This window comes from Siniperca chuatsi, linkage group LG4, assembly GCF_020085105.1.
Source record: "Siniperca chuatsi isolate FFG_IHB_CAS linkage group LG4, ASM2008510v1, whole genome shotgun sequence".
NCBI classification, from domain to species: domain Eukaryota; kingdom Metazoa; phylum Chordata; class Actinopteri; order Centrarchiformes; family Sinipercidae; genus Siniperca; species Siniperca chuatsi.
Genome location: NC_058045.1, coordinates 30,076,176 through 30,101,335, shown reverse-complemented (window position 1 = coordinate 30,101,335; position 25,160 = coordinate 30,076,176). Strand labels below are relative to the sequence as shown.

At 40.5% G+C, this 25,160-nt stretch overlaps 1 protein-coding gene across 12 annotated transcripts in view; it reads right to left on the bottom strand.

Moving 5' to 3' along the window:
- cadps2 (Ca++-dependent secretion activator 2) overlaps positions 1–23,340 on the bottom strand; it is a 228,518-nt gene extending 205,178 nt beyond the window's left edge. For 5 of the 12 annotated variants that reach the window (XM_044194160.1, XM_044194162.1, XM_044194166.1 and 2 more), the window contains exon 1: positions 22,633–23,338. In XM_044194160.1, coding sequence (XP_044050095.1) covers positions 22,633–22,977 — 345 coding nt within the window. In that variant the 5' untranslated portion in view covers positions 22,978–23,338. Of the gene's footprint in view, positions 1–22,632 lie in introns of all 12 variants that reach the window. The other 7 variants (XM_044194157.1, XM_044194161.1, XM_044194168.1 and 4 more) reach the window with 4 other exon arrangements.
- Positions 23,341–25,160: the final 1,820 nt, after the last annotated feature.

Below are 25,160 nucleotides of genomic sequence, written 5' to 3'. Positions count from 1 at the left end.
GACTGCTTTGAGTGACAGGTAGGTGCCGTTACAGGTGGCTGGTTTCAGCAAACAGGCTTCATCGGCCACGTTCCACGTCTTTGCCCTTTTTTGGATTACCCAGGAGTCAAGATGGTGATGGCCGGAGCAACCAAACTGAGCTTCACACTGGCATCCATATTTATACAGTCTATAATGAGCACCCACTTCAGGCTCCTCACACTGTGTTACTGAGCTGCGTAGTTGTCCCTGCTGCCCGCTGTGAACTAGTACATAAGGACTAGCACTGGAGGAGTTCTGTATATGGAGAGAATGACAAAGTCTACATGACTGTGACCTTGTTCATCAAGAAGCTTTACATGTAACTGTGCCTTAAACCACTGACTATGGCTTTTACATGTGTGTTTGTGTATAGATCAAACAAATGAGATACAACATTAGGTGAGCTTCTGAAGTGTTAGGTGTATTTTTAAACTTCATAGGTTAAAAACTCATAATACATAGATTAAGCGTTTTTAGTTAGAGGTGTCCTGTCAACAGTTTAACAGATTTGTCTTTTATAATGGCTGTCTATGGGGAAAATGCTCTGTGGGCTGTAGGGGATTTTTAGTTGCAGTAGCACAGTTGGCCACTGGGACAAAGTGGCAGTTCTTATGCCCCCCGGGATATAAGAACATGAAACACACACACACAAGCTTTACTTTGGTCTTGAGAAGCTGTAGCCTTTATTCACTGACAAACTGTAACCTACACTGTATAAACTGCTAAACTGACAACTTCACTGCTCACCTTTTCCTCTGCTTCGCTGCATTCACCGTCAAGCTCTGCCGCTCGCTCTCTCTCGCTCAACCACACACACACACACACACACACACACACACAAAAAGGAGCTACGCTACTCTTATAACAGAGGGTGTCTAAGGGATGGTGTTCTTGATACATCTGCACTTCGGCAATTGACCGCGGCGTGGTTTTGTGGGCTGCCATTTTTTAAAACCCTGGGTCAGTGAATAATAAAAAAAATAATAATAATTGAGGTTGCTATTAATGGTAGCTTGGCAATTTAAAAATGCCTGGTTTGTGCAGGATGTCCCGTATTGCGCGTGTGACCTCCCAAGCCTACCGCTAGATAAGATTTTATGTTTTATATGTTAATAATGCTATTGTTATGTTAACATCAAACAGCCCATTTCAGTAGAGGCTGTGTGAAAACAATGAGTTCTGGTGAAACTGAATAGCTTCTCACTAGTGTGCTTAGTAAACATACAGCAGTATACAGAAGTATAAAGAAAAAGACAAGTCTCTGTAAAAGAGCAGTGTCAGACGACATCCTGAAGCTCATCACATTCAGGGACAGCTCTCCTGTTTCCTTCATTACTATGGACTGAGTTAAATGTGAGGCTCTGCATGGAAAGCATATAAAATAATCCCTGTTTCCGCGGGTGATCATTATATTTGCTGGGTGGTGGGATCAAAGAGAGTTAAAACACGGGCTGTTAGCTGCAGAGACCCTGATCTGAAACAAACATTGCTCAGAGCAAAAAAAATCCTCAACAGCTCTGGAAAAAAAAAAAGAGGGGATAAAAAAAAAGCCCTAATATGACCCCCACCCCACCATTTTACAATAAGTTTTTTTTTTTTTTATGTCTTTATTTATCAAATAGCAAAACCTCCATGGACCACTGCAGGTGAGAAAAAAAAAATACATATTTGAATCTATCGTAGAAAAGGTTTCAGTCGTAGTCATCTGGACACTGTTTTCAGAATCAAGACGTTTCGGCTCCCATCCGGAAGTCATTCTCAATTGTAAAAAAATTGGACGGGAACTGGAAATTTAAACTACTCTGAGTTACATAAGCCCTGCCCTCAGGAAGGAATCTGCCTGAGTATCTGTAAATAGCTAGTTTCACCTGAAACTGGCCTAATAGTTTTAAGATGGCCCAGTAATCAGTAATCAGGCCTATTGTTCTCTGGCTGCATCTACTTCATCACTGCTAAGTGCCTGATTAGCATGTGATAGGCGTGACCAAGGTGATAATACACTCTGATAGACTTTGGGCAGATTAAATCTCAGACCACCATTTCTGTTCAAAGAGGGGTTCTCTTTCTTCACAAAAATGGCTTCCTTGACGCCCCGTTCAAACCAACTCTTCTCTCTACTAAGAATCTTCACCTCGCTGTCTTCAAATGTGTGGTTTGTAGCTTTTAAATGCAAATGCACGGCGCTCTGTAATCCTGAGTTAGCGTGTCGTCTGTGCTGATAAAGTCTTCTGTGAAGTGGCTGTTTGGTTTCGCCTATGTACCGTTCTTTGCAGTTTTCCTCACTGCACTGAATGGAGTAGACAACATTGCTCTGTTTCTGTGTGGGTAACCTGTCCTTAGGGTGAACGAGTTTCTGTCTTAAAGTGTTGCCTGGTTTAAAGAAGACAGGAACATCGTGCTGTCTAAAGATCCTTTGTAGTTTTTCAGACAGTCCAGACACATAAGGAATGGAGACACCGTTCCTTCTTGGTTCCAGTTCCCGTCCAATTTTTTTACAATTGAGAATGACTTCCGGATGGGAGCCGAAACGTCTTGATTCTGAAAACAGTGTCCAGATGACTACGACTGAAACCTTTTCTACGATAGAACACTCCCGGACGAATGAGGGACTACACCGTCATATTTGAATCTATTAAATCCACAGCCATAAGCAGGAGAACCTGTCATAGGATAAACCAACACAAGCAACTGCAACAGAAAATAAAAAGATTTAGAAACTGAGCATTTGGCAACATTGGTCCTTAAAGAAATGCTTAATGTGAGCAAAGTGTGAAGGATAATGTGAATTTGTCCTCTTTTTTAGCTTTAAAAGAGGTTTCTGTTCAGGAGCCAACTCTAAAATGTCTGATGTCAGAGTGTCCTTGAAGGCAACAACAGGGAGGGATTTCAAAACAGCCTCTGCTCTTTGCAGAGACTGCATTACCAGGCTGATGGATTACCTCTCTTGAGTAAGTTTCAAGTTTCTGCCGGTTAATTTGTTGGGTCTCTGTAATTAATATTATAAAGAGTACGGTCTAGACCTGCTCTATAGGAAAAGCACAATGAGATAACTTCTGTTATGAATTGGCGCTATATAAATAAAATTGAATTTAATTAATTTTCAAAGAAATTAACTGAAACCAATGACTTCCTTGAAGGAAGGAAATCCAATCAACCTAAAAAGTAATGGAGTATTTACAAAGTGATAAGCAGGGATGTAAAGTGGTGTATGTGTTATTCATAGTAAATGAGCCAAAACATGCACAAACTACCATTATGACCACTGTGGCCACGCTAGCGGCTGTATAGGCCTGTAATTAGGCACAGCGGTGCTTTGAGCTAAATGCTAAAGTCATCCTGCTAATATGCTCACAGGAACAATGCTAACATGATGATGTTTAATCGTGTAAAATATTTACCATTTTCATCATTGTTGTTGAATGTGTTAGCAAGCTAATACTAGCTAATTAGAGCTTAACTTTAGCCATTAGCTTTGGTCATAAACCAAGGTATTGAAATTGAAATTTTGACCTGATGGTAGTGCTAGTAAAAGTCAGAGGATCAAAAAGTTCATACTGAAGGGGGCATGAATATTTGGACCAAATTTTGTGGCAATTCATCCAACAGTTGTTGAGACATTTCACTCCAAACCACAAATTGGCTCCAGCCATCCAGCGACCCTCAAGGATAAGCAAACCTGCCAACACTCCCGTATTCCCCGGGTTTCTCCCATATTTCAAAGCCATCTCCCGGCGACCTCCCGTTTTGTTGTTTCTCCCGTTATTTGCATGGCCCTCAAACTTTATTATTAATAATCGTCATACATGGATCCAAGTTTTATATGTTTATCTGATGCTACCCAAGTTGATCGTCTATGAAACACAATCTACACACACTACATACAATTTCAACCCATCTGTCACCGCAACCTGGCAACACACAAGCCGATCCAAAGGCTGTGTGCGCAGCTGCTCTCTGCGCAGACAGATAGGCCAGCTAAGTTAATGATAGTTGTTGTCAAAATGTCAGGGCAGGACGGCGTTCCACCGAAAAATTCAACTGCAAATTTAAGCAGAGTTAGACTAAACAGTTTGAAATAACCCGCCACCGAAAAATAACCTAAATGTTGGCAGGTATGGATAAGTGGGTATAACTAATGGATGGACGGCTGGATGAACAACAACAACAACAACTCACAGCGAGACTGAAGGCTAAAGCTCCAGATGTAAAATGAAAGAAGTCTGATGATGGACAAGTAGAGAGGTAATTAAAAGGTTTAAAAAGATAATTGCACGGTTCAGAGGGAGAAATTCAATCAGAAGTGACTTGGGTCTGAAGGGTTCAGCTATGAAAGGGAAACTGATTGCTTATACAAAAGGCATCATTCTCAATTTCACAGACAGAGATCTGCAGAGCCTTTGTGCTTTACAGTACCTCTGCTCAATTAATAGTTCATGAGAATACAAAGGACTGTGCGGGCTGACGCTTATTAACGCCACAAACCATCATATTGAATTGACTGATTACAATGGCAATGTATTTTCTATGAACTATACCTACAATGGAAACATTTAGTAAAAAAAAAAAGAAAAATCTAATGTTTTGTTTGGAGTTATATTCTGCTCATTTGGGGGCTGATATAGCTGCCGTTAACTGAACATTAAAGTGAAAAATCGATTAAAATAATAGCTGCAGCCCTGTTGGAGCTCCAGTTCTCAGAACTCAACATGAGAGCAAATCTTCCTGTAATAGACAAAAAAAAATAAGTCAAGAGAATCACACTACAACAGCCCAAACATGTGACTGCTCACGCTCCAGTGCTCTGGAAAGTATATGCTCTGAAACAGAACTAGTGGACAGAAATCATTTTTATCTGCATGTTACATGAAGTTTACATTTGCACATTCAAAATCTGAATGGAAATACTGTAAATTTGGGGGGGTGGGGGGGGGACACCTGGATATGACAAAAAAGGAGTACTCTAGGGTCAAAATCGAAAAAGCAGAGGCCAAGGAATTCAAACTTTTAGTCCCTAGTGTGGGTCAAGCTCCAAAAACACTACATTTCCCAGAAAGCAACTGGATAGCGTCTTTCATTTACAAAAGAGGAAAGGTTTACTGACAATTATGAGACAGGAGTTGATGGTACAAGTATGTCTTTTGAATAAACTGTGTGAACTTATTGTCTCGTTAGCGACCAAGCTAATGGTAAAAGCTTGTTAGAGTGGAGAGCTTCTTTTGCCCCTACAATAACTCTTAATTAAATAAAATGATGTACAATAATGAGAACAAAATGCAAGTTAACAGCCCAGTACAAAGAAAATGGAAAGAAACTCAGCAAGCTATAGTGACTGACTATCGATAGCATGTTCACGGTTGCTAGCGCGTTAGCCATTTGCTTGCCAGCTACAGTAGTTCACCAACTAGCCCTAACTTACGGCACACAATTATTATCCAGATAATGGAAATTCACCACAATCAGCTTGGGTGATTTTTATCCCGATTCACGAAAATACTGAATATCCTCTCATCCTTACAACTTTAACCCTCTTTATCTATTCATTAAACTCTATTTCTGTTACACCGTGTAAAGCAGCAGACACTGTAAATACCTTATATAAATTACTAATGCAGAACCGTTCAGAAAAAGATGTCAGGAACTTGAAATCATATCCATGGAAACAACTGAGGTCTCGTGGCACATTTCACCCCCTACACGGCCCAGTGCCCTCGTACACTTGACAAACTGATGCGCTACAACAGCTGTTGTAGCCCAGGGTTTAGAACAGCAACACGTTTGTCTTCCGACATGGTCGGACAGCACATCATTTGAACTTGTTCTTTCGTAGCATAACGTGACCCGTAGTCCGCTAGTCTGAAGGGTGGACATTTGGTAGAGCTGAGTCTGAGCAGCTGAGTCTGTATTCTTGCCATGTGAAATGAAAATAAAGTTTTATTTGAGCCTTGGACTTTTTTTTTTTTTGCCTGTAACTTCACTTGAATCAGATTGACAGTTTATTAAGTTTAGCTGTGAGAGAGGATTCAGTGTTGTTCCTGACAGAAGCAGCCTCTGGATTTTTAAACAGCTGCTGCCAAAACAGAGGGTTAGGTGTAGGTGGAACGACAAAAACTAAGACATAACAGAGTGGGATTGCTTTTCTGTTTCTTTTTTTTTTTTTAACTCAACAGCTCAATTACTCAATAACAAAATACCAAAGTTGTCTCGAAGGAAGCATCAAAACAAAGAAAACAAGAACAAATCTAAATGATAGACCCAAGACACTTTGCGTGAAGACAAACGCAACACCTGTGCCAGTCGTCCCAAGAGCTTGCAAGCTGGTATTCAACAAACCTTCTCTCTTTCAGAAATCTAAATTTGCACTTTACTGCACAAGTACACGGAGGCACCGCAGCGGAGACAAAAAGTCTCAGGGGCCTCTGCAGGGGGGACACCAGAGCAGGCCGTCGTCTCAACAAACGAGAGGCATGTGGAGCACCGGTGGAGACGCCTCAGGGGACTTCATTAGTCACCAGAAGCACCGAGCGAAACCGCAGGCTGATCCGGCTGCCACACAGGGACGTGATGCGAGCTGCTCTGCCTGTCAATAACTATTTATTTATGACGGCTCGTAAATATCATCGGCCTCCAGAGGACTGCAGATAACGGTGGCTGTCTGAGAGTGACCCTGTTCTGAAATACACTCAGTGGCCACTTTATTAGGTACACCTGTACAGTCTGATGTAATCTAATACAACTGCAATGACGTCTACTTTTATTCCTATAATGTTGAGTTTTTTTGACACTGTCAGAGGTGTTAAATCAATTATATGCTTTAGCATTGAGGTCATAGTTAGTGGTGGTGCTGTACTGGACTCCATTATATTCAGATGTGTTTCCAATAGTCTGCCACCCTCATGTATGTAAATAGGGACAAAACACCTCTCAATATAATGTATTTAATGTATTCTAGTACAACACCACCTTTACGCATTTCCCACAATGTCAACAAAAAATTAACATTATGAACTTTGTAAAAGGTATAATTATAATTAATATGTCAGAGCTGTTGTATTTGAATAGCAATAGATTGTACAGGTATACCTAATAAAGTTGTTACTGAGTGTATGTTTCACTATAAATACATGTATGATACATGGACCTGCTGCCTGAAGGACCAAAAATACAAACCTGAATGTTTAAGTGTGTATATACAGAATGATTTACTGTTGACTACTGTCTTTATACACTAAGCCCTCATTCATTACTGAATCTGTCACATTGTACACAGGCCTCGGGGCAGCAGGATAAATTAAATAAACTGAATTTGTTCTGTTCTTAAAATACAGTACAAATACCAGTACAGACACGAGGTGCCAGATGCATTAAACTAAAAACAGACACTTCTCATGAGATTTATAAACAGTGTGCATGTTGTTCTTGTTCTGTTCAGTTAGACATAAATGGTGTAGACAGACCCTGTTCGCATATAAATACTTCTAGAGGTGAAACAATTAGTCGACTGACAGAAAAATAAATCTGAAACTATTTTGAATATTGGTTAAATGCCAGGCATTCTGTAGTTTGAGCTTCTAAACTGTGAGGATTTGCTGCTTTTCTTTAATTGAGTAAATAATCAGCAGATGAATCAATAATTCTAATAATTGTAGGTAACAGCCCTAAAAACCATTGCCCACTCCACTAGTCTTTACACCTGTCAATTAAAAGAACTGCAAAGGAAAAATGCAATTTCACCATCGCATCTAGGGTTGCATCGATGCAGTTTTTTTCTTTCCTGATACCGATACTAAGAGTATTTGTTGATACCCAGTTTCGTTCCGACACCAGTGCTCTTTTATTCCCATATTAAAAATTTGTATACTTCACTGCGTAGAACTCATTTGGATCATTTTAATGTAAGATAACATGAGGTCAGTGTTTGCTGTGGCACTACAAACTGAGATGGCGGCCCATAAATATAACTGATAGCGGAAACAATAACATTTTTTAGTGACATTGATGAAGAAACTGTATTTAATGTGGATCACGTCTGGACAATTCCTGATCTGCTTAATAAGGTCAGTATCTGTGCTGATACCGAGGACCATGAACCGCAAAATCCTTGTTGTATCTCTTTCTTCCTCATTTCCTAATCTCTCACCACTATTGCTAATAAAAGGGCAAGTACCCCAAAAAATAATAAAAGGTGAACACTGGCTGCACTCTGGACCGGACTGGCACAGTGTCAGTTTGTGCGAGTTAAGCATGGTTTCCTCTCCATTTCACTTTGACACACAAAACAGCTCACACCACTTATGCAGTCTTGAAACAACTGCTCTGTATGTCTCTCTGAGACATTAGCCACTGTCTATTTCCTCCCCGCCTCCAAAGTCTCAAAAGTCAACTTGACGAGCAAGGGTTGAGCAGTTGCAGGGTCACAGCCCCGTGCTCGTGGGACCGCATTTGTGCGCGCAGAGCAGAAATGCTCCCTTGCGAGGATGGTTTTATTCTCGCGGATTCTGTTCTGTGTGTACGTAACACGTGCACGCGGCTGTTTTTTTTATGTGGACGGGTTTTAAGACTAATTATATCTGCTGTGCAGCTGTGAGTCGGGGCCGGGAATTTTGAGGAGGAGGAAGAGGAAAAGGGTTAGAGAAAAGGGAAGGAAAAGGAAGACAAATGAAGTCCATCAGCAGAACATCCCAGAACAAAGTTATTAAAACTTGAAGTGATGTTTCTCTAAACTAGTAGACATTAGCATGTTTATTCTGCATCACCAGGGACTCGAACTCACAACCTTAGACACCAAGGGCAAGTCATGATCTTGCTCAGCGACCTGCCAAGCCAGAAACCATCTGTTAGTTTGGTGTCAATTGAGCAAAAAATGTGAGAGGAAGCAACTGAAGCTTGTCTTGGCTGGATAATGAGTTAATAATTAGAATCAGGTGTGTTAGAGTGGGGAGACACCTAAAACATGCATGGCAGTAGCTCTCCAGGAGCTGGGTTGATGACCACTTTGTCACCAATGGCACGTCATGACCGTTTGGCATAGGACTGGACTTATGTGCAAAATTTGGTTTATTTTCATGCATGGGAAGGCAGATTTCCTAGGAAGAAGAAGAACAAGAAGACTGGCAATTCCAATGCCATAAACATTATCTACATACAATATAAAATGAGAAAAACTAAAATGAGAACACAGGATTAGAAAGTTGAGTCCAACCCTACACTGCAAATATTTAGCTGTACAGGGTTTGTTAGTCTCAACTCCCCCTCATATCCTCAAACACTGTTATGTGTCCTCAGACTGGTGTACACTATGATCCCACTGTTCTGTTGTAATTTATTTTATTCAGCTGAGAGGTTTGTGTAGGAGAGAGAAAGACTAAAACACTAAAAGCAAGAGAGCGTAAGGTTTTCCAGTCCGGATGATCTGACTATGTGCTCATTCAAAAACACAAGTTTCTCCTGTGGGTGTACAAATTGGGAGACTGTACTGACCAGGTCAGGCCAGATTGGTCACTGTTCATCCAAACAACTTAAAATAACCAATGTTGCTACATTCAAGAGGAAAGCAGGAAGTAGCTTTTTCTTAAACCACGGGAGCTGTGTTGATTGGTCTATATAATTCATTAGTCAATCAACAGAGAATTAATTGGCCACTAATTTGATCAAGCAACAATACTGAGTCTACAGCCATGCTTGCTGCTCTGTGAGGCTGTACTTACACAAAACAGTGCTTTGAATGACAGTACGAACAAGCTGATATTTTGCAGGTATATTGATTACGATGATCACCATCTTAGTTTAGCTTGTTAGCATGCTAACATTTGCTAATGAGCACTAAACAAAGTACAGCTGAGGCTGATGGGAATGTCATTAGTTTTGCAGGTATTTGGTCATAAACTAAAGTATTGGACATTGTGAAATTCTGACCTGCTGGTAGCGCTAGTAAAAGTCAGAGGATCATCAAAGTTATTGCAATTCATCCTGAGATTAACATGAATGTCTGAACCAAATTTCATGGCAATCCATCCATCCATTCAGGTTTGTATCTCAACAGTTGTTGAGACATTTCACTCAAAACCACAAACGTCAGCCTCATGGTGGTCAGGGGAATACCAACGTTTTTAAAAGGAGTTAGGAGTCATCCTCTGGGGAACATCAATGTACAAAATGTCATAGCAATCTGTCAAATATTTGTTAAATTTCAAGTTCCACTTCCCAAGTTCCAATGTGAGTATTCGCTGCTTTTCTCGGTTTTATATTATTGTAAACTGAATATCTTCGAATTTTGGACTATTGGTTGGACAAAATGTTTGATGAAACTGTCAAAAGTAATCAAAGTATTTGACTCAATAATTCATCAATTACATCAGTATTTGTTTGTGCAACTGTTCTGTTGTTATGCAGCTGCACAAACACTGAGTCCATCAGCAGTATGAAAGTGTTCAAGGGTGAATTTCTGCTTTTAATCTGCAGCAAAAAATATATTGAACTAAAAATAATTTTGTGTGAAAGCTGTTGAGTTTGGACTGCAAAGCTAACATGGAGAATAAAGGTGCTGTAATTTTAATGAGTTCTCTGCAGCTGCACAGCAGCACAAATCACTCACACACAGAGTTTCCTGGGCTGAAAACTTCTTTTTTTATGTAAAACTTTACAGCAATTAACCTTTATGTAACAGGTAAAAATGAGGTCCAGTCATGGATCATGTGTATCAAATCATCTGAGAGGTAGAGATACACACCCCTAACAGTTACCTGCAAAATGCTTCTTTTTTCATCCTTGCCTCCTATTTCCTTCCATGAAGTAGGAAACAAATGTTTGTTTTTGGAATGTGGATGGTACGAGGATGAATATTCATTCTTCTTCAATCACATCAATAACAGTAGCCAACAAATACACATTTTCAGATTAAAAGAATAAAGACAAAGTTTAACATCTAAAAACTAAAATGAAAGCTTACGGTTGAAAGACAGACTTGTAAATAAATGACATGACAATGTCCCATTTGTGTTCACTTCGGTCTCCTTCACTTCCCTCCCTTCCTCTCCTCACTTCCTCTGAAGGAGGAAAAAGGAAAGAAGCAGGAGGAAAGAAAACACACCCTGCCGTTCTCTCCATTTTTCCTGCCAGGCATTTCCTGGTTGGGTCTCATGAGATCTCGTTTATCTTCTCAACAGAGACTCAAACAATGAACGTTGTCAGAGAACAACACACTTTGACTGATACAGTTCAGTTTGTGTTGACCACTGTGTCAGACAGGAGATGACTTTGCTAAATTATACTTAAAGTTGTTTCTACTGTGTCCACTCATGTATGTTTGGTAAATGAGTGATTGTGAAGAAGCTGAAAGTAAAACAAGTTGTTTGCTCCAGCAAACTATTTCATAAAAAAATCGTTTCCAAAGGGTTGCTGTGCAGAGAGCCTTGAAGCTTGTTGAAGTTGTGGGCTGAACTTGAATCTACTTGAATCTGTTTTTGCAAAAAATTAAAATCTTGTGTCATTATTAAATCACATTAGATATATATTGTTGTTATTGCCATCTGGCAGTCAAGTTGAAAATGTGAAAACAGGCCTGAACACTGATTCGATGTTAGCGTTTATCAAACTTCAATGGAATGATGATGTGTGATATAATCATATCGTGTTACGGTTTTACAAAATTGTGTTGTTGATGGTGATGGTCATGATTCAAAGCAAACTGTAATTGAAAACTAACAAAATGAGTTGAAAGTTTTGTCTGATATTATGCGTTAACAACTGTCAAATAATCAATTTAATTTTGTCTGAAAATGTCAGAAAATCCAGGTGTCCAAGGTGACGTCTTCAGATATTCTTGTTTTGTCTGACCAACAGTCAAAGATTCACAGGGGTTTAGTTTATAATTATATATATTTTTTTAAAACAGAAAAAATCAGCAAAGGCCACTCACTATGGAAACTGGTCCTGACTGAAATATCTCAACGATTGGATGGTTTGCCATTGAAAGTTTATACAGACAATCATGTCACCCTTGAGATGAATTGTAATAACTTTCATGATCCTCTGACTTTCCTCTAGCACCATAGCTAGCTAGCTCAGTTATGGTGAACTTTGATCTTGGTGCCAATTAGTACATATTATACGCTAACACGCTAGACTAAAATGGTGAACATGGAAAAAAAACTATACCTGCTTAACATCAGCATATTAGCATTGTCAATGCATGCCGACATCAGCGTTTAGCTCAAAGCACCAGTGTGACTAAGTACAGCCTCAAAGAGTTGCTAGCGTGCGTTATCATCCGTAAACACAAACACAATCCGTTCATTTTTCAGCATCAATACTTCACAAAGTGAAGCTTTAAACGTATTGTAAGTTTTTCTTTGATCACATTTGGTGATAAATCAAAGACTTACTTGTTTGTTGGTTATGTAGTCTAACAAATTGATTGCATATTTTCAAACACATCCATATTGCAGCCCTGCTTTGATACTAGTTGGAGAAAAGCTAAAACAAAAACAAGCGTGTACAGTGTTAAACTCACTGCACTGCACTGTACTGTAATGTGATGTACTGCTGACTGCAGAGAGTTTGAGCTGACTGAGGGCTGTCCTTGGCCCCAGGGCCGGGCTGACTCGCTGTTTGATGTTCTTCACGGAGCTCCCTGCAGTGTGAGAGCCCTGCTGAGACATCCTTTCAGTTCTCTGAGAGTGAGAGGAAGAGGAGGAGGAGGAGGAGAGGTTACATAACCCCACGAGAAGAGCTCCGTCTCACTGAATCCGACAGGACAAGGAGAGATGACAAAGGAGGACGGAAGTCGCCTCCAGCAAATCTGCGGCCAAAAATCCAGCCCACTACCTACCAAAACAAACAAGCCCCCACATCAGCAGAAGTGGCTTCTCATAGCAGAGAAGCAGGAGGAGATGGTGTTTGACATGTTTGTGTAATAAACAGCTGCCAGGGGATTAGATGTGCAGGGAGGGATGCGTGGGTCTCCATCAGGAGGGCGTTTCTGCAGTTATGGATTCCCTGCTCAATTCGTCAGGCACGCTTGGAAACAGGACAAAAACAGAAACACCGGGGGAAGACTGGAGGCTTCCCATGTTGGAGAGGCAAGAAAACACAACAGGCAGGAGCTTCCTCATAATGTCATGACAAATATCTCACAAATAAATACATAAATGAATGCACAAATATTCACTTATTTCTATTATTGGCTACTTAACTTTAACCAGGTTCTTCTACATTTTAAAATCAGAAAAGCCTCCCAGCTGCAGCACAGACTATTCAGAGATGCTGCTGAGCAATACAAGGTCCTCAATCCTTCACTCAAAACTATGTGTAAAAAATTCAAGGTTCCAGGAGGTTTCTGAGGCAGTAGTGGCTCCTCGTCCACCTCTGAAGACAGAAACGACAGAAGCCAGGCAGGAAGTTCTGCAGGACTGCAGAAAAGGAGCTCTGAAGTAACTAAGCAAAGTTAGCTTCTACTGTGGATGTGAAAGCCAGTGAGGTAGTGAAACCTTTGTAGCTTCAGGCTGCCGTCCAGCTGTGCTGCTGCTGCTCTGCCTCCCTACAGCTACCAGCCGCACATTCTGGTGGTAAAGATCTTAATCAACCGTCTCAGACTACAAAAACCTGTCTCCACACAGCCAAGGCAGAAAACTGCTGTGGCTCGCATTTTGCATTTTGTTGTCTCAAAACATATCCGTCCCGTGTGCCTTAATAAAGGAGTTTTAACTAGATTGGCTCGGATTTCTTTGTGCTGTTAAAAGAAAAATAAGATTACTATTGACTTCTCATCTTGCCACATGGTTTAGTTGAAGTCCTGCACAGATCGGGTCAGATTTGTAGCTCTGGAGGTAGAGCATGATCAGCTGCTTTTTCATCTTGAAATGTAAATTATTTATTAGGATTAAGAATAAACCTGAGTCACCGTGCTCTTTGGGAAATAAACATCCTTTATTTTATCGAGACGGCCTCGGGTGAAACCTGGGCTGTTTCCTTCCTCTCATCTGATTCACAACATGTTTAACCTGCTCCTGGAAGATTTCATCAATACCAGACACTTGTCCAATAACATTATGTACTTGTACAATTTCTTGAGCTCTTCCAACTCAGCAGACTTTCAACAACCTCAGCCAAATGAGCTGAGCATTAAAAAACTGAGACAAAAGCTCTAACATTTCAGAGTGGCTGCTTCACAGAAAGCAGAAAAGAAACAAGATCCTATAAACAACAAGCTGACAGAAAGCTGCAAAGCTTATTCAACATTCCAACTATGTAAACAAGGAAAGACTAGATGTTGCACGGCTGGTTTCTCTGCTTCAGTTTCTCTACAAAAACGTCCTCCAAAGCCACCCGGTTTACGGTAGGGCTGGACGATATGACCTAAGATCAGAATCTTGATTAATTGAACATCTTACCTCGATTACGATTAATGAACGATTATTTTCTTCTTGGGGTTTTTTTTGCCCTCATAGTTCACTGACAAGGTTTGTACTGTAAAAGGCCCCGTGTAATGGTTTTCTTTTGCTCAAGGACCCTTGCATCGATCCCCATCTGGTGCCGTTTTCAGCTTGTGTTGTGGCAGGTTCAGCTCTTGTTGCGCTTTCATTTATGCCTTCATACCCCCCCCCCCAACTATAGGAAAAAGCACTGACTATGTTCTAGCACACCCTCATTGCCCGCACCACACATCGATCTTTCATTGCATTTTCTGAAATAAACACACACACAAAATTATTATATTGACGGTTTCACTTATACTTGATGCTTTTACAAACTGTATAGTTCAAGCAAAAAGGAGAAATGCCTCTTAAACTACTTAATATCAGATTAATAACACTTCTGGAGCATTTTTTATTTCTACTCTAATGATAACTCAAAGTAGCGTTTTGTTACATTGTAATGTGAAGTTTACATTGTAATATCAAGCACATTTTAACATTAAGAAAGGCGCTATATGAACAGTTTTATTGTCAAAGTATTTATTTAGTGTGCTGAAGTAAAATATTATTTATATAGCACCTTTTTAAACAAATGTAACAAAATGCTTAACAAGAACATCAGCACAGAAAAGAAAAGAATAAAAAACAGTCACAAGTCAAATAAAAACAGACATCATTTATGACACATACAGACAAACACAGAAAGAATATAGCAGCCAGTCACCACCCAGATAACCCCAATTAGATTATTGAATATTATTGTCTGTTAAGCTGATGTGCACTTAACAGATTGCAAGGTGCAGCCGGTGTCCAAAACGCTGCTGCCGTGTCCATCCATTGTGCAGCTTTGACAACATCAGCGCCGTTGTCTGTCGTAATAGCCACGAGGTTCTCTTCCGTGAGTTCCCACGCAGAAACCATATCTCTCAGTGTGCAATCATCTCTGACGTGAGATCGTCAGGGCATCTGTTGCGCAGCTTCCATTCATCGGAAATGTAGTGCAAAGTAAGGCTCAAGTGTGGGTCCATCGTCCTACTTGACCAGAGATCAGATGTGGCTGCAAAGTGCTGATCAGACTTCAGTTCAGCAGCTACTTTAAAAGACATGTTTTGTACATGATGGGCAGTGCAGTTTGGGAAAAATATGGTCGTGCTGGGACAGTGCATCTTCTGTAGAGAGTTTTAACGAGGTGTTTAAACCCACTGCGCTCCACTGTAGCTATTGGAGTCATTTGAGTCGCTGAAAACTGTTTTTCTGCAGTGTTTACATTTGACTTCATTTTGATGAGTGTCTTCTTTACTGAAGCCAAAATGTGTCCAAACGACAGAGTTGACTGTGTTTGAGTTCTCCTCCATTTTGCTTCAATGCCACTGACTGGACGGGGCGGAGTCACGTGACTAAAAACATACTACTGCATGTGTAAAGGGAAAATATTAACAGGATTAAAAAAAAAAAAAAACATCATGGGAAAATTACGTTGGTTAGAGGTTCTGAATTTCGGTTTCGATTACTTTTCGATTAATCATCCAGCCCTAGGAGGACAGAGGACAGGGTTAGATGGAGGCACATGATTCGCTGTGGCGACCCCTGAAAGGGAACAGCCGAAAGGAAAAGAAGAAGAAGAAAGTCCAGCTCTAGTTTACAGTCAATCTAATTCATATCTTTACAGAGCAGACTGGCATCACTGTATTACACAAACCCCAGAAAACATGTTAATGTTTAAATCAGCAAACAGGATATAAAATGAATATCTGCCTGAAGGGGAAAGTAATGGATAAATACTGAATGCAGCGAACAGCAGAGCCGTTATGACTTCTCCAGTTTGGAAAAGCATACTTCAAAATCTCAGAAACGTCGAAGCTCATGTTCATTTCCTAAAATTCTGATTTTATAATTAATGTTGTGGAATTTTACTCCTAGTGGTGGTGCCTTCAACTCAGTTTGTTTTAACACAAGAGGTCATGATCGTAGGGGGAAATTCGATGAGGGATAATGTCGCTGCACTAGCAGCTTCATCTGATTGGTCAGACTATTCCTTGACCGTTTCCTGGCTCCAAGCCATTGCCAGGAAACCAGCGGAGACTCCAGGAATGTTACTGGTCGCAGCCAAGAAACAGTCCAGCACATAACCCTACATAAAACGGCATTGTCGTTTTTACATGTTGGTTTTTGTACGGATTACACAACCAAGATGTTAAGCATTAATTACTAAGAGGTGCTGGTGGGCAGATTTTGTTGCCTTTGGACGAGCCGGGCAACCTGTTTCCAGTCTTTGTTCCAAACTGAGCTAACCGGCAGCAGGGTTATATTTACCGAACAGATATGAGAGTGGTATTGATCTTCTCATCAAACTCTTGCCAGAATAAGCATCAGTGAATCGGCGTATTTACCAAAATGTCAAACTATTCCTTTAATTGCCACAATACATGCAAGAATGGTAAATATAATCTATCACCACCACACACTGACATCAACTGAACCAGACTGGAATATTAGTATTGAGGTACAATACCCAACTCTACCATCGGACTGCAAATTTGACTTTGATAAAAAAATCTGTACTGTCTGCGGCCTCAAATAGACCTTGAGGTGAGATTGTTTTGTCAATTGTTCTTCATTCGTTCTTCCTCATTAGCAGATGCCATTTCAAAGTAAAGAAAATGTGTTCACCCAAAGAGGGCATGCGATTCCTAACTGAGTTAAAGTATTACAATTAATAAATATGACTATGTGACAAAAATTACATTAAAAGTCAAAAACATGGCAGCAGATGTGTCATTTCTTACTACATAGAGTTATATAAATAAACAGCAAACACTTTTTTAGGATTTTTTCCCCACATGAAAAACAACCAATGTCATTATCAGTGTGTTCTGGGAGGTGAAACCCTGAGGTGTGAGCATCATGGAGGCCCACAGTGAACCCACTGAAGGCTGAGTTTGTGCATGGGCCGACGCTAAGCATCGGCGTGCATCATTAACTCCGCCTCCAGAGCCACGGCGGCCAGCAGGAAACAGACGGGATTCAAGACGACGTCTCTGTGCAGTTTTATTATTAGTCTTTTGTCACTTCTCCTCCTAAAAACCAGGAGACAGACTTCATTCGGTTTATTTTGCGGGTGGGTGTGACAAAGAGGAGGGAAAATAATCGCAGCACATGTTCTGTCACTAAAACTTCTTTAGTTCTGCATTAAGGGGTTACAGCGTAACTACAGTGGCTACGTGCATTGGCTCTATGGCTAAACCACAGCTGACGTGCGCCTAAAATAAATGTTGGTGCTACGGCGGCTGCAGAGATACCACGTGGCGACAACAACTGACTGGTCAGATTCGGCTGCTAGAGTTTTCTCCATTGTCAGTGGAGATTGTTATATTAAGGACAACATTAAGGAAGTTGAATCAAGACGGTTATTTTCTCCTCTTCAGTAAGATATTTAACAGACATCTCCACTGCAAACCTTCTGCTCGCCACTCTCTCTCTCTCACAGTGAATGAAACAACATGAATACGGCGACTGCCAGGCACTAGTCTATTCAGTAATTAGACAAGGTGACATAGAAGTTACCTGGATATAATTCCAGTTATAAATGTACATGCGTAGCCCAAACTGCAGCAGTGTTGGCACAGCAGTGGCCCTTACTCAGAGGACTTCCCCCAAAAAACAGGGTTCTTCAGCAAAAAAGTTCTCTCAACTTTTGCCGGACTATAATGCAACGTCATCCTGCAAGGTGCCGCATTGGCCAATTAAATACGTGCAAGCGTATATTCCTGAGAGACTAATGTGTAACATGAACGGTATTTCTACTGTTTACCTGGTGATGGTAGAGACCAAGGATAAAAAAAATCATTTTTACTGTGATAACTTTCCAGACTTGTAAAATCCTATCTCATAGTATTATAAACCTCTGTGCAGCGTTTTGGCATGTGATAAACCTTCAAACTCATGGATCTGTTACTCAAACTCAACTTCAGGATTGTACCTGAAACAATACACCCCACACTGACACAGCCCCTCCTGTATTTTAGATGCAGTGCAATTTTCAGTATCAACGCCCCCTAACTCTTTGGTCTGCAAGGTAGGTCTTTTCAACCAGAAGTGGATTGTTTTGTTGTTGTTGTTTTTTTTTTGTCAATGGATCAGGAAGAAGGGTATTGACCATATATGCCTTTCAGCAACAATAAAGTACCCCAACTCCGTTATTTTGATATTTAACTTTCTGTCTGCACTGGCAGTGAGAATGTCGCGTTGACATCTACTGCGTGTGATCACCTTGCACCTACAATTTAGCAAACCTCTGACCAGTTTTATAATATAACATACAGCAAGAAGGACTACCAAAGCTGGAAGAAAATGAGACTTTCTTCAGAATGTGTTGGTATTTGTGTTTTATTATGTGTTTATAACAATATATCATAACAGAAGTTGTCTGAATGTGGCATTTCAAAATGAACAGTTTTCCATGACATGGGCTTATTATTGTGTAACAAGCTAATTATTCCAAATTATATTATCAATAAAATATACAGTACATTATATATTACATAGTTGGGTAAAAAGATGCATTGTGCATTGTGTTGATAAATCAGATTACTGACCAACAAAGTAAAAATCATCTGGTTTAGTGATCATTTGTGAAGAATGTAAATAATGTTAGTAACGTAATTATCTGCATCATCGTATTAATAAGTTAAGAATCAGAGCTCTTGATCAGAGATCTTTGTATGACTTATATTCAATCAATATCAATACATTTCAACTTCATCAACTAATTTTGCTGGTTATCTATTAAAATTTGCTTGGAAGAATTACTTTGGACAACAGAAATCTGTCAAACGAGAACACAATATGATCATATCATCATGATATGATAAGTTATCGTCGCCCAGCTCTACAACAGGTACATCACAGGTATTCCAGCTAGGCCTGCGACAAACAATTACTTTCATAACTGATTAATTGATCTGTCATTTATAAATCTATTAATTAGTTTAGTTTATAAATTGTCAGAAAACTGAAATCACATTTTCAGTCCAAAGTGATGCCTTCAGATGTCTTTGTTCTGTTCGATAACAAATACCAATACTTTTTTCATATCGACTGAATCTGTCAAGTACCGAAATTTGGTATTCAACTCAGTGCTGGAGACACATTTTGGCCTAATAATACCATTAAAAAAAAAAGGTCATTAGTAAGATGTAACATCAGTCCTCTCTTTTAGAAAAGCTGTATGGAGTAGAGAGGTCTCGTGCCAATCCTAACTGTATCTTATCGGGCCGATCCAGGCATATTCTAATGGATCGCATCGGCTAAAATAAAGCAGATCAAACATAACTCTACTGTGTTTTGTCTCAGCCTGAAAATTAGAGTGTGTGACTGTGAAAAATGATTTGGGTGCACCATACGAGTTACTCTAACACGAGGGTTGGCAAAATACAGATTCGCTATAAGCTCTGATGCCAATGAAACTAATATCGAATCTTATATCTCTTCTCTCTCTCTTCCTTTCTTCTAAGCAAAGAGCAGTGTACAAAACATTCAGGTAGCTGCTTCTCATTTTTAGCTGCCGTTGACCGTAGTTTTCCCCGGTTAAAATTAAATTCTGTGAGTAGCTTAATGACAGGCCAAAATCAAACTCATCCGTTGTTGTTGTTGTTTGTGTGCTCTCTGCAGCCAGTGTCTGTGCTCAGCCAAAGATCATTTAGTGAGGGAAGAAGCTCCACTCTGTAACACCACTGTAGAATCCGAGTGTTTTTGTAGTTTCAACAACCCCAACAGAGTGATGTGTTCTCTAGTGAAACGATCTAGGTGATCCCATCATGTCAATTTCAGATTGTGCATTCTCCAAATTTATTTCTGCCAAGTTTTAGTTGGTCCCACCTGTTTTTTTTCCCCAATGTGCCAGACACATATCTAATCAACACTGATGAATTAAGTTCTAGCTTGTATCATTTTCAGGTTGCAGCTGGTGTGTGCATTGGACAGCTGTGTAATTTAGGTAAAATCTAAGCATCGGGTCAAACTCAGCATCTGCAGATACCCAATATTGATCAGGACATCTCTAATATGGAGTAAATCTTAGGTAACGTTATCTAACCGTGAATGTCACTGTCAACATTTCAGGTTTCAGAGTAAAATCCTACCACTTCCTTCACATTAACACTGTAAAACACAAGCAGGTAGTGAAGGATAAGTATAAGCAGTACCTTTATGTGTAATTATGTTGCTGCAGTCCATGAACGGAGCCGAACAGACAATTGTAATGTGGATCAGTCACGTGACATCAGTAGGTAAATATCAGAGCATCCTTTGTCCCGACGGTGTGGAAATTCAATGAAAACACTGGCTGCTCTCAGATCTGCTTCCTGTCACAGTTTGCACCTCAGTTTTCCCCTCTGATGACTTATTCCTGAACCGTTATCCTGAACGTATTATTGATTGCTCCATCCTGCAGTGATCCAGAGCAGTCTGCTGGGCAACAATCAGGGGATTCAAACTGGCAACCCACCACATTCAGACATGCGGTCTACTGCCACCTCCCACCAGGGAGTACTGCAACATGAGAAACTACTTCCTCCGAGAGACAACAAATCGATGCCACATTCTTTTAATGAATTCACACTGTTTATTTATGAATCAACACAGGGAGAAGCACGACTTCCAGCATCGGTTGGAGTGAAAATAAACACCCAGGAAGAGGCCGATTTCTCCTGCTGGATCTCAAGTTTCTGTCTCATTAATGTAACACGGGTTTAATATTCTGAACTTACACTTGTGCACAAATAAACTCCTACGTCTGCCTTCTGTCGGAGCAGATTCATCACTCACACACACACACACACATACATACGTTGAATGAAAACGCCTCGTCTGCATATTGAAACTAAACACCACGAGACGCTCATTAACAAGCTTCCCAGCGGGACAGGAGAACATGGGGGGTTTTCAGTCAGAACTGGCTTCCCTGCTTGTTTTATTAGCGAGAGCTCGCAGGTCCAGGCTGCCCTCCAGCACAGAAGAAATGCATTCATCTGAATCTAACACGAACAAACCCGGGGAGAGCTATTCACCAAATCAGCTGAATGGCCCCTTGAATGTGGCGCAGCCAAGGATAGTGCTTCAATCCATACTGGAATCCAAAGCAGCCAAAGAAAAAAGACTCGGGAAATTTTTTTTAGAAAGACAGAACAACTTCAGACTGAACACATAGCCCTGCCATCCTCACGTTTAGCATAAAATAAAGCTTATTGTAACGCATGGACAGATTTACACTCATGTACAGTGCAGGTATTCTGGATAAACAGCTGTTATATCAACCCCAGTGAAGCAATTTTAATGCTGCAGGGCATTTTAAGGGGAGGAAACTCCACCAAGTGTCAGTTCACATGTATTTATGTTTGCATTTAAAAGGCTTATTGCACAAATACATATTAGACTGAGTTTATGGTAAGTATAAACAAAGTGGATTTTAAGAGGAAGTGGGCTTAAATGAATTGTTCTGAGACGGTTTAGTGAGATGGTATTTTACCCTAATTTCTGATTTGTTGAGAGCTGAATGTATGGATAACCTGGTTTGAATGAGTTAATGCTGGTGTTACAGGGTGGTTGATTCCTTGACATGTTCTTTTTCAGGACAATTTTTTTTTTAAACTGCAAAAAGCATGCGCTAAAAACCCCGATACTCTCGGTTTTCTGTGTCTTTACCACTGTATCAGATTCGTTTAGGATTCATTTCAATTTAAGGTTGACGTGAGGAGTACGAAGCGGATACACACAGCACAAACGAATAAAAGACCTAACATTAAACAAGTCAAGCGGATGTTGAATTCGGCGTTAATTTCATACACTGTGTAGCGCTTGTTTAAGAAATATTTAACATTTAACAGCTGGATCACAATGGTGGCCGTCGCCCTCCAGGAGTGTTTCGGTACGGCAACAATGTGGAAGCAACAGGAGAATCGAAGAGAAAAAAAAACTATTTTGTTGAAATAAGTGATTCATGGTGGATCAAATGTATGCCGAATTAATCGTCAGCTCCTTGTGATTCCAAAAAGATTAGGATGTTTTGTTGTTTATTAGAAATATTTAGTGAAGTAAGATTGTCAGCTTTAAAATTAACACACTTTTAATGTAAGATAGCTAGCAGGTCCCTCCATACCAGACAACAGGTGCATGTTGTTTCAGTTGTGCGGCACAGACTCACCTTCTGCTGCCGCCGGGCCATGTCGGTGGGCTGCTTGGCGTTGAACGGGTAGGCTATGCACCGCAGGACGAACACATAAATCTGCAGTTTAATTTTCCTCTCCTCTTCCTCCTTCTGGATCCGCTCGCGCTCCTTCCTCTCCTCCTCTTCACCTGTAGCGTTGCTGTCTTTAGCACCTTTGCCGGGGGCACCTCCAGGTGCGGCGCACTGTCGCTGCTGCCCGTCCGCCCGGCTGTTGTTCCCCAGTTTCCTCGCCGAGGAGGCAACCGGTTTCCGCGGAGCCTCCTGGACAACTTCTGGGTCGGACTCCCCGCCGGTGTCTTCGCTGGAGGACGGGTCCAGCATGGTTCACGGCGTTAAAACTCCGGTTCAGACCGACAGATCAAAAGAAAGAGAGAAACAACTGTTCAAGCTTTAGTTTGTTTGTTTTAGTCGACGTGGCGTTAACGGCTGCACTTTACCGACCAACGGTCTTCCCCGGCTGCGGTCGGTGGTGTTTGGAACCACGACTTGAGAGGACTGTCGGGGTTTTTTTTGGGGGTGGGTGGAGTTTTAACGGTTAATATTTTGAGGTTGTCGCCGCGCGCGCGCGCTTCGTTCCGTCGCACCGGGGATGAGTGCTGGAATGGCAGCGCGCGCCCGACGGCATTCGCTTCTGCACAGAGCTCGCGCGCTCCGCGACTGAGCGCTCCGGCACACAGGTGAGCAACCTGTAGCTGCAACCAGAGATAGAAGAAGAACAGCGACGAGCTCTCACTCTGTCTGTGTTTCAAGAACCACAAGTCTTATTTATTTTTTATATTGTAAACAAGTCTATGGAAGCCCATTTCCGCCAGAATGACAAAAAAAAATCATAATTAAAAAACAAATATATCATTATAGTTTGTTTCCAGGTGCAATCAGACTGATTAACAGTCTGACTGCAACACTGTGCTTAAAGTTATAATCCTTAAAGCAAATAGTGTTTGACATTTCGGGAAATATGCTGCTTCGCTTTCTGCAGAGATTTAAATGAGAAGATCAACCCCACTCTCACATCTGCAGTAAATATGAAGCTACAGCCCGCAGCCAGTTAGCGTAGCTTAGCACAAAGACTGGAACCGGGGGAAAACAGTTAGCTTGGCTCTGTCCAGCGGTAACAAAATCCACCTACCAGCCCCTCTAAACCTCACAAATTTACACTTTGCTTGCTTAAGCCTTACAAAAACCAAAGTGTAAAAATAACAATTCACAGTTTCATCGACAGAGTCGGGCTAGCTGCTTCCCCCTATTTCCACTCTTTGTGCAAAGCTGAGCTAACTGTATTCTGATATTTGCTCTACTAAAATGCGACTGGTATCGACCTTCTTATCTAAGTCTCCACCGGAGAGCATAAAAGTGTGTTCCCAAAACGTTTCCTTTAAGATTTTCATCATATCAAATCACAAACTTCCCACAACACCCTTATCCATAGACCCCCAGGCTAAAGATAGAGGGTGCTAAAAGTGCATCTCCTGCCCCCAGTGACTGATAAATGTGTTATTTAAAACCAAACTCTGGTATTGTTAAGAAGTTGTTAGCATTATTTAATCAACCGGAACTGAAATCTAACTAGTATACTTACAGTGCACTACTCATACTGTATAATATGTATAGGTCTACTGTTGGACTTGAAATCTTTTTATATAATGAATATTGTATATGATTCATTTTGTATATGTTATGTTTTGAATTGACAGCAGAGATGGCAATAAAACAAACAAATTCTGTAAAATCACACGGTTCAGTTGCTTTCTTCAGACTGCCAGACCCTCTGTATAGTTTTACATTCACCACTGCAAGACTGTGACTCACAACCACAGACTGTCTTTATACACAGTCTGTGCTCACAACACATTGCCTGGTTACTTGAAAAGCACACAGTGAAGATGAACGCCCACATTTGCATGTCAGGAGGGGGACGTTTTTACCCGCAGTGTGATACCTCTTCCTGCATAGACAACCTGTGACTGGAAAGGGTCCACATGTGTTCAACAGAAAAAAAACATTTAGCCTGAACATGTAGGCCTCACAGTAAAAATATCCTAAGTAATGTAAAAATGGCTTTTAGCAATATTAAGAAACAATGTATATATATAGCCTAGGCTAGCATTTTATCCCATCATTAAAAAATAGAAATATTATTAACCCCAACTAAACTTTTTTATTGTTTGCACGGGGAAACCTCCAACTGAACTTACTGTACTGAAGGTGAGAAATATTTATTCAAAATCTTAAAAGAACACAGCAAAATCGTGGATGAAAAAAGGGTCACATCCCCAGACTTATTAAACTGGCAAAATACAATTCAGGAAGCACAATTTATGGACAGCTTAACTCATTAAATAGAAGAGGACATTTCTGATTTCTAACGGATTTGATTGATGGAGAATTAGAATAATATTTTTTTTACTGTATTTTCTATTTTTTTTAAATTAATTGATTGATATATTTGCTGTTGTTGTAAAGGCACAATGTGTACCTGTAAAGTATGGAGGGACACATATACA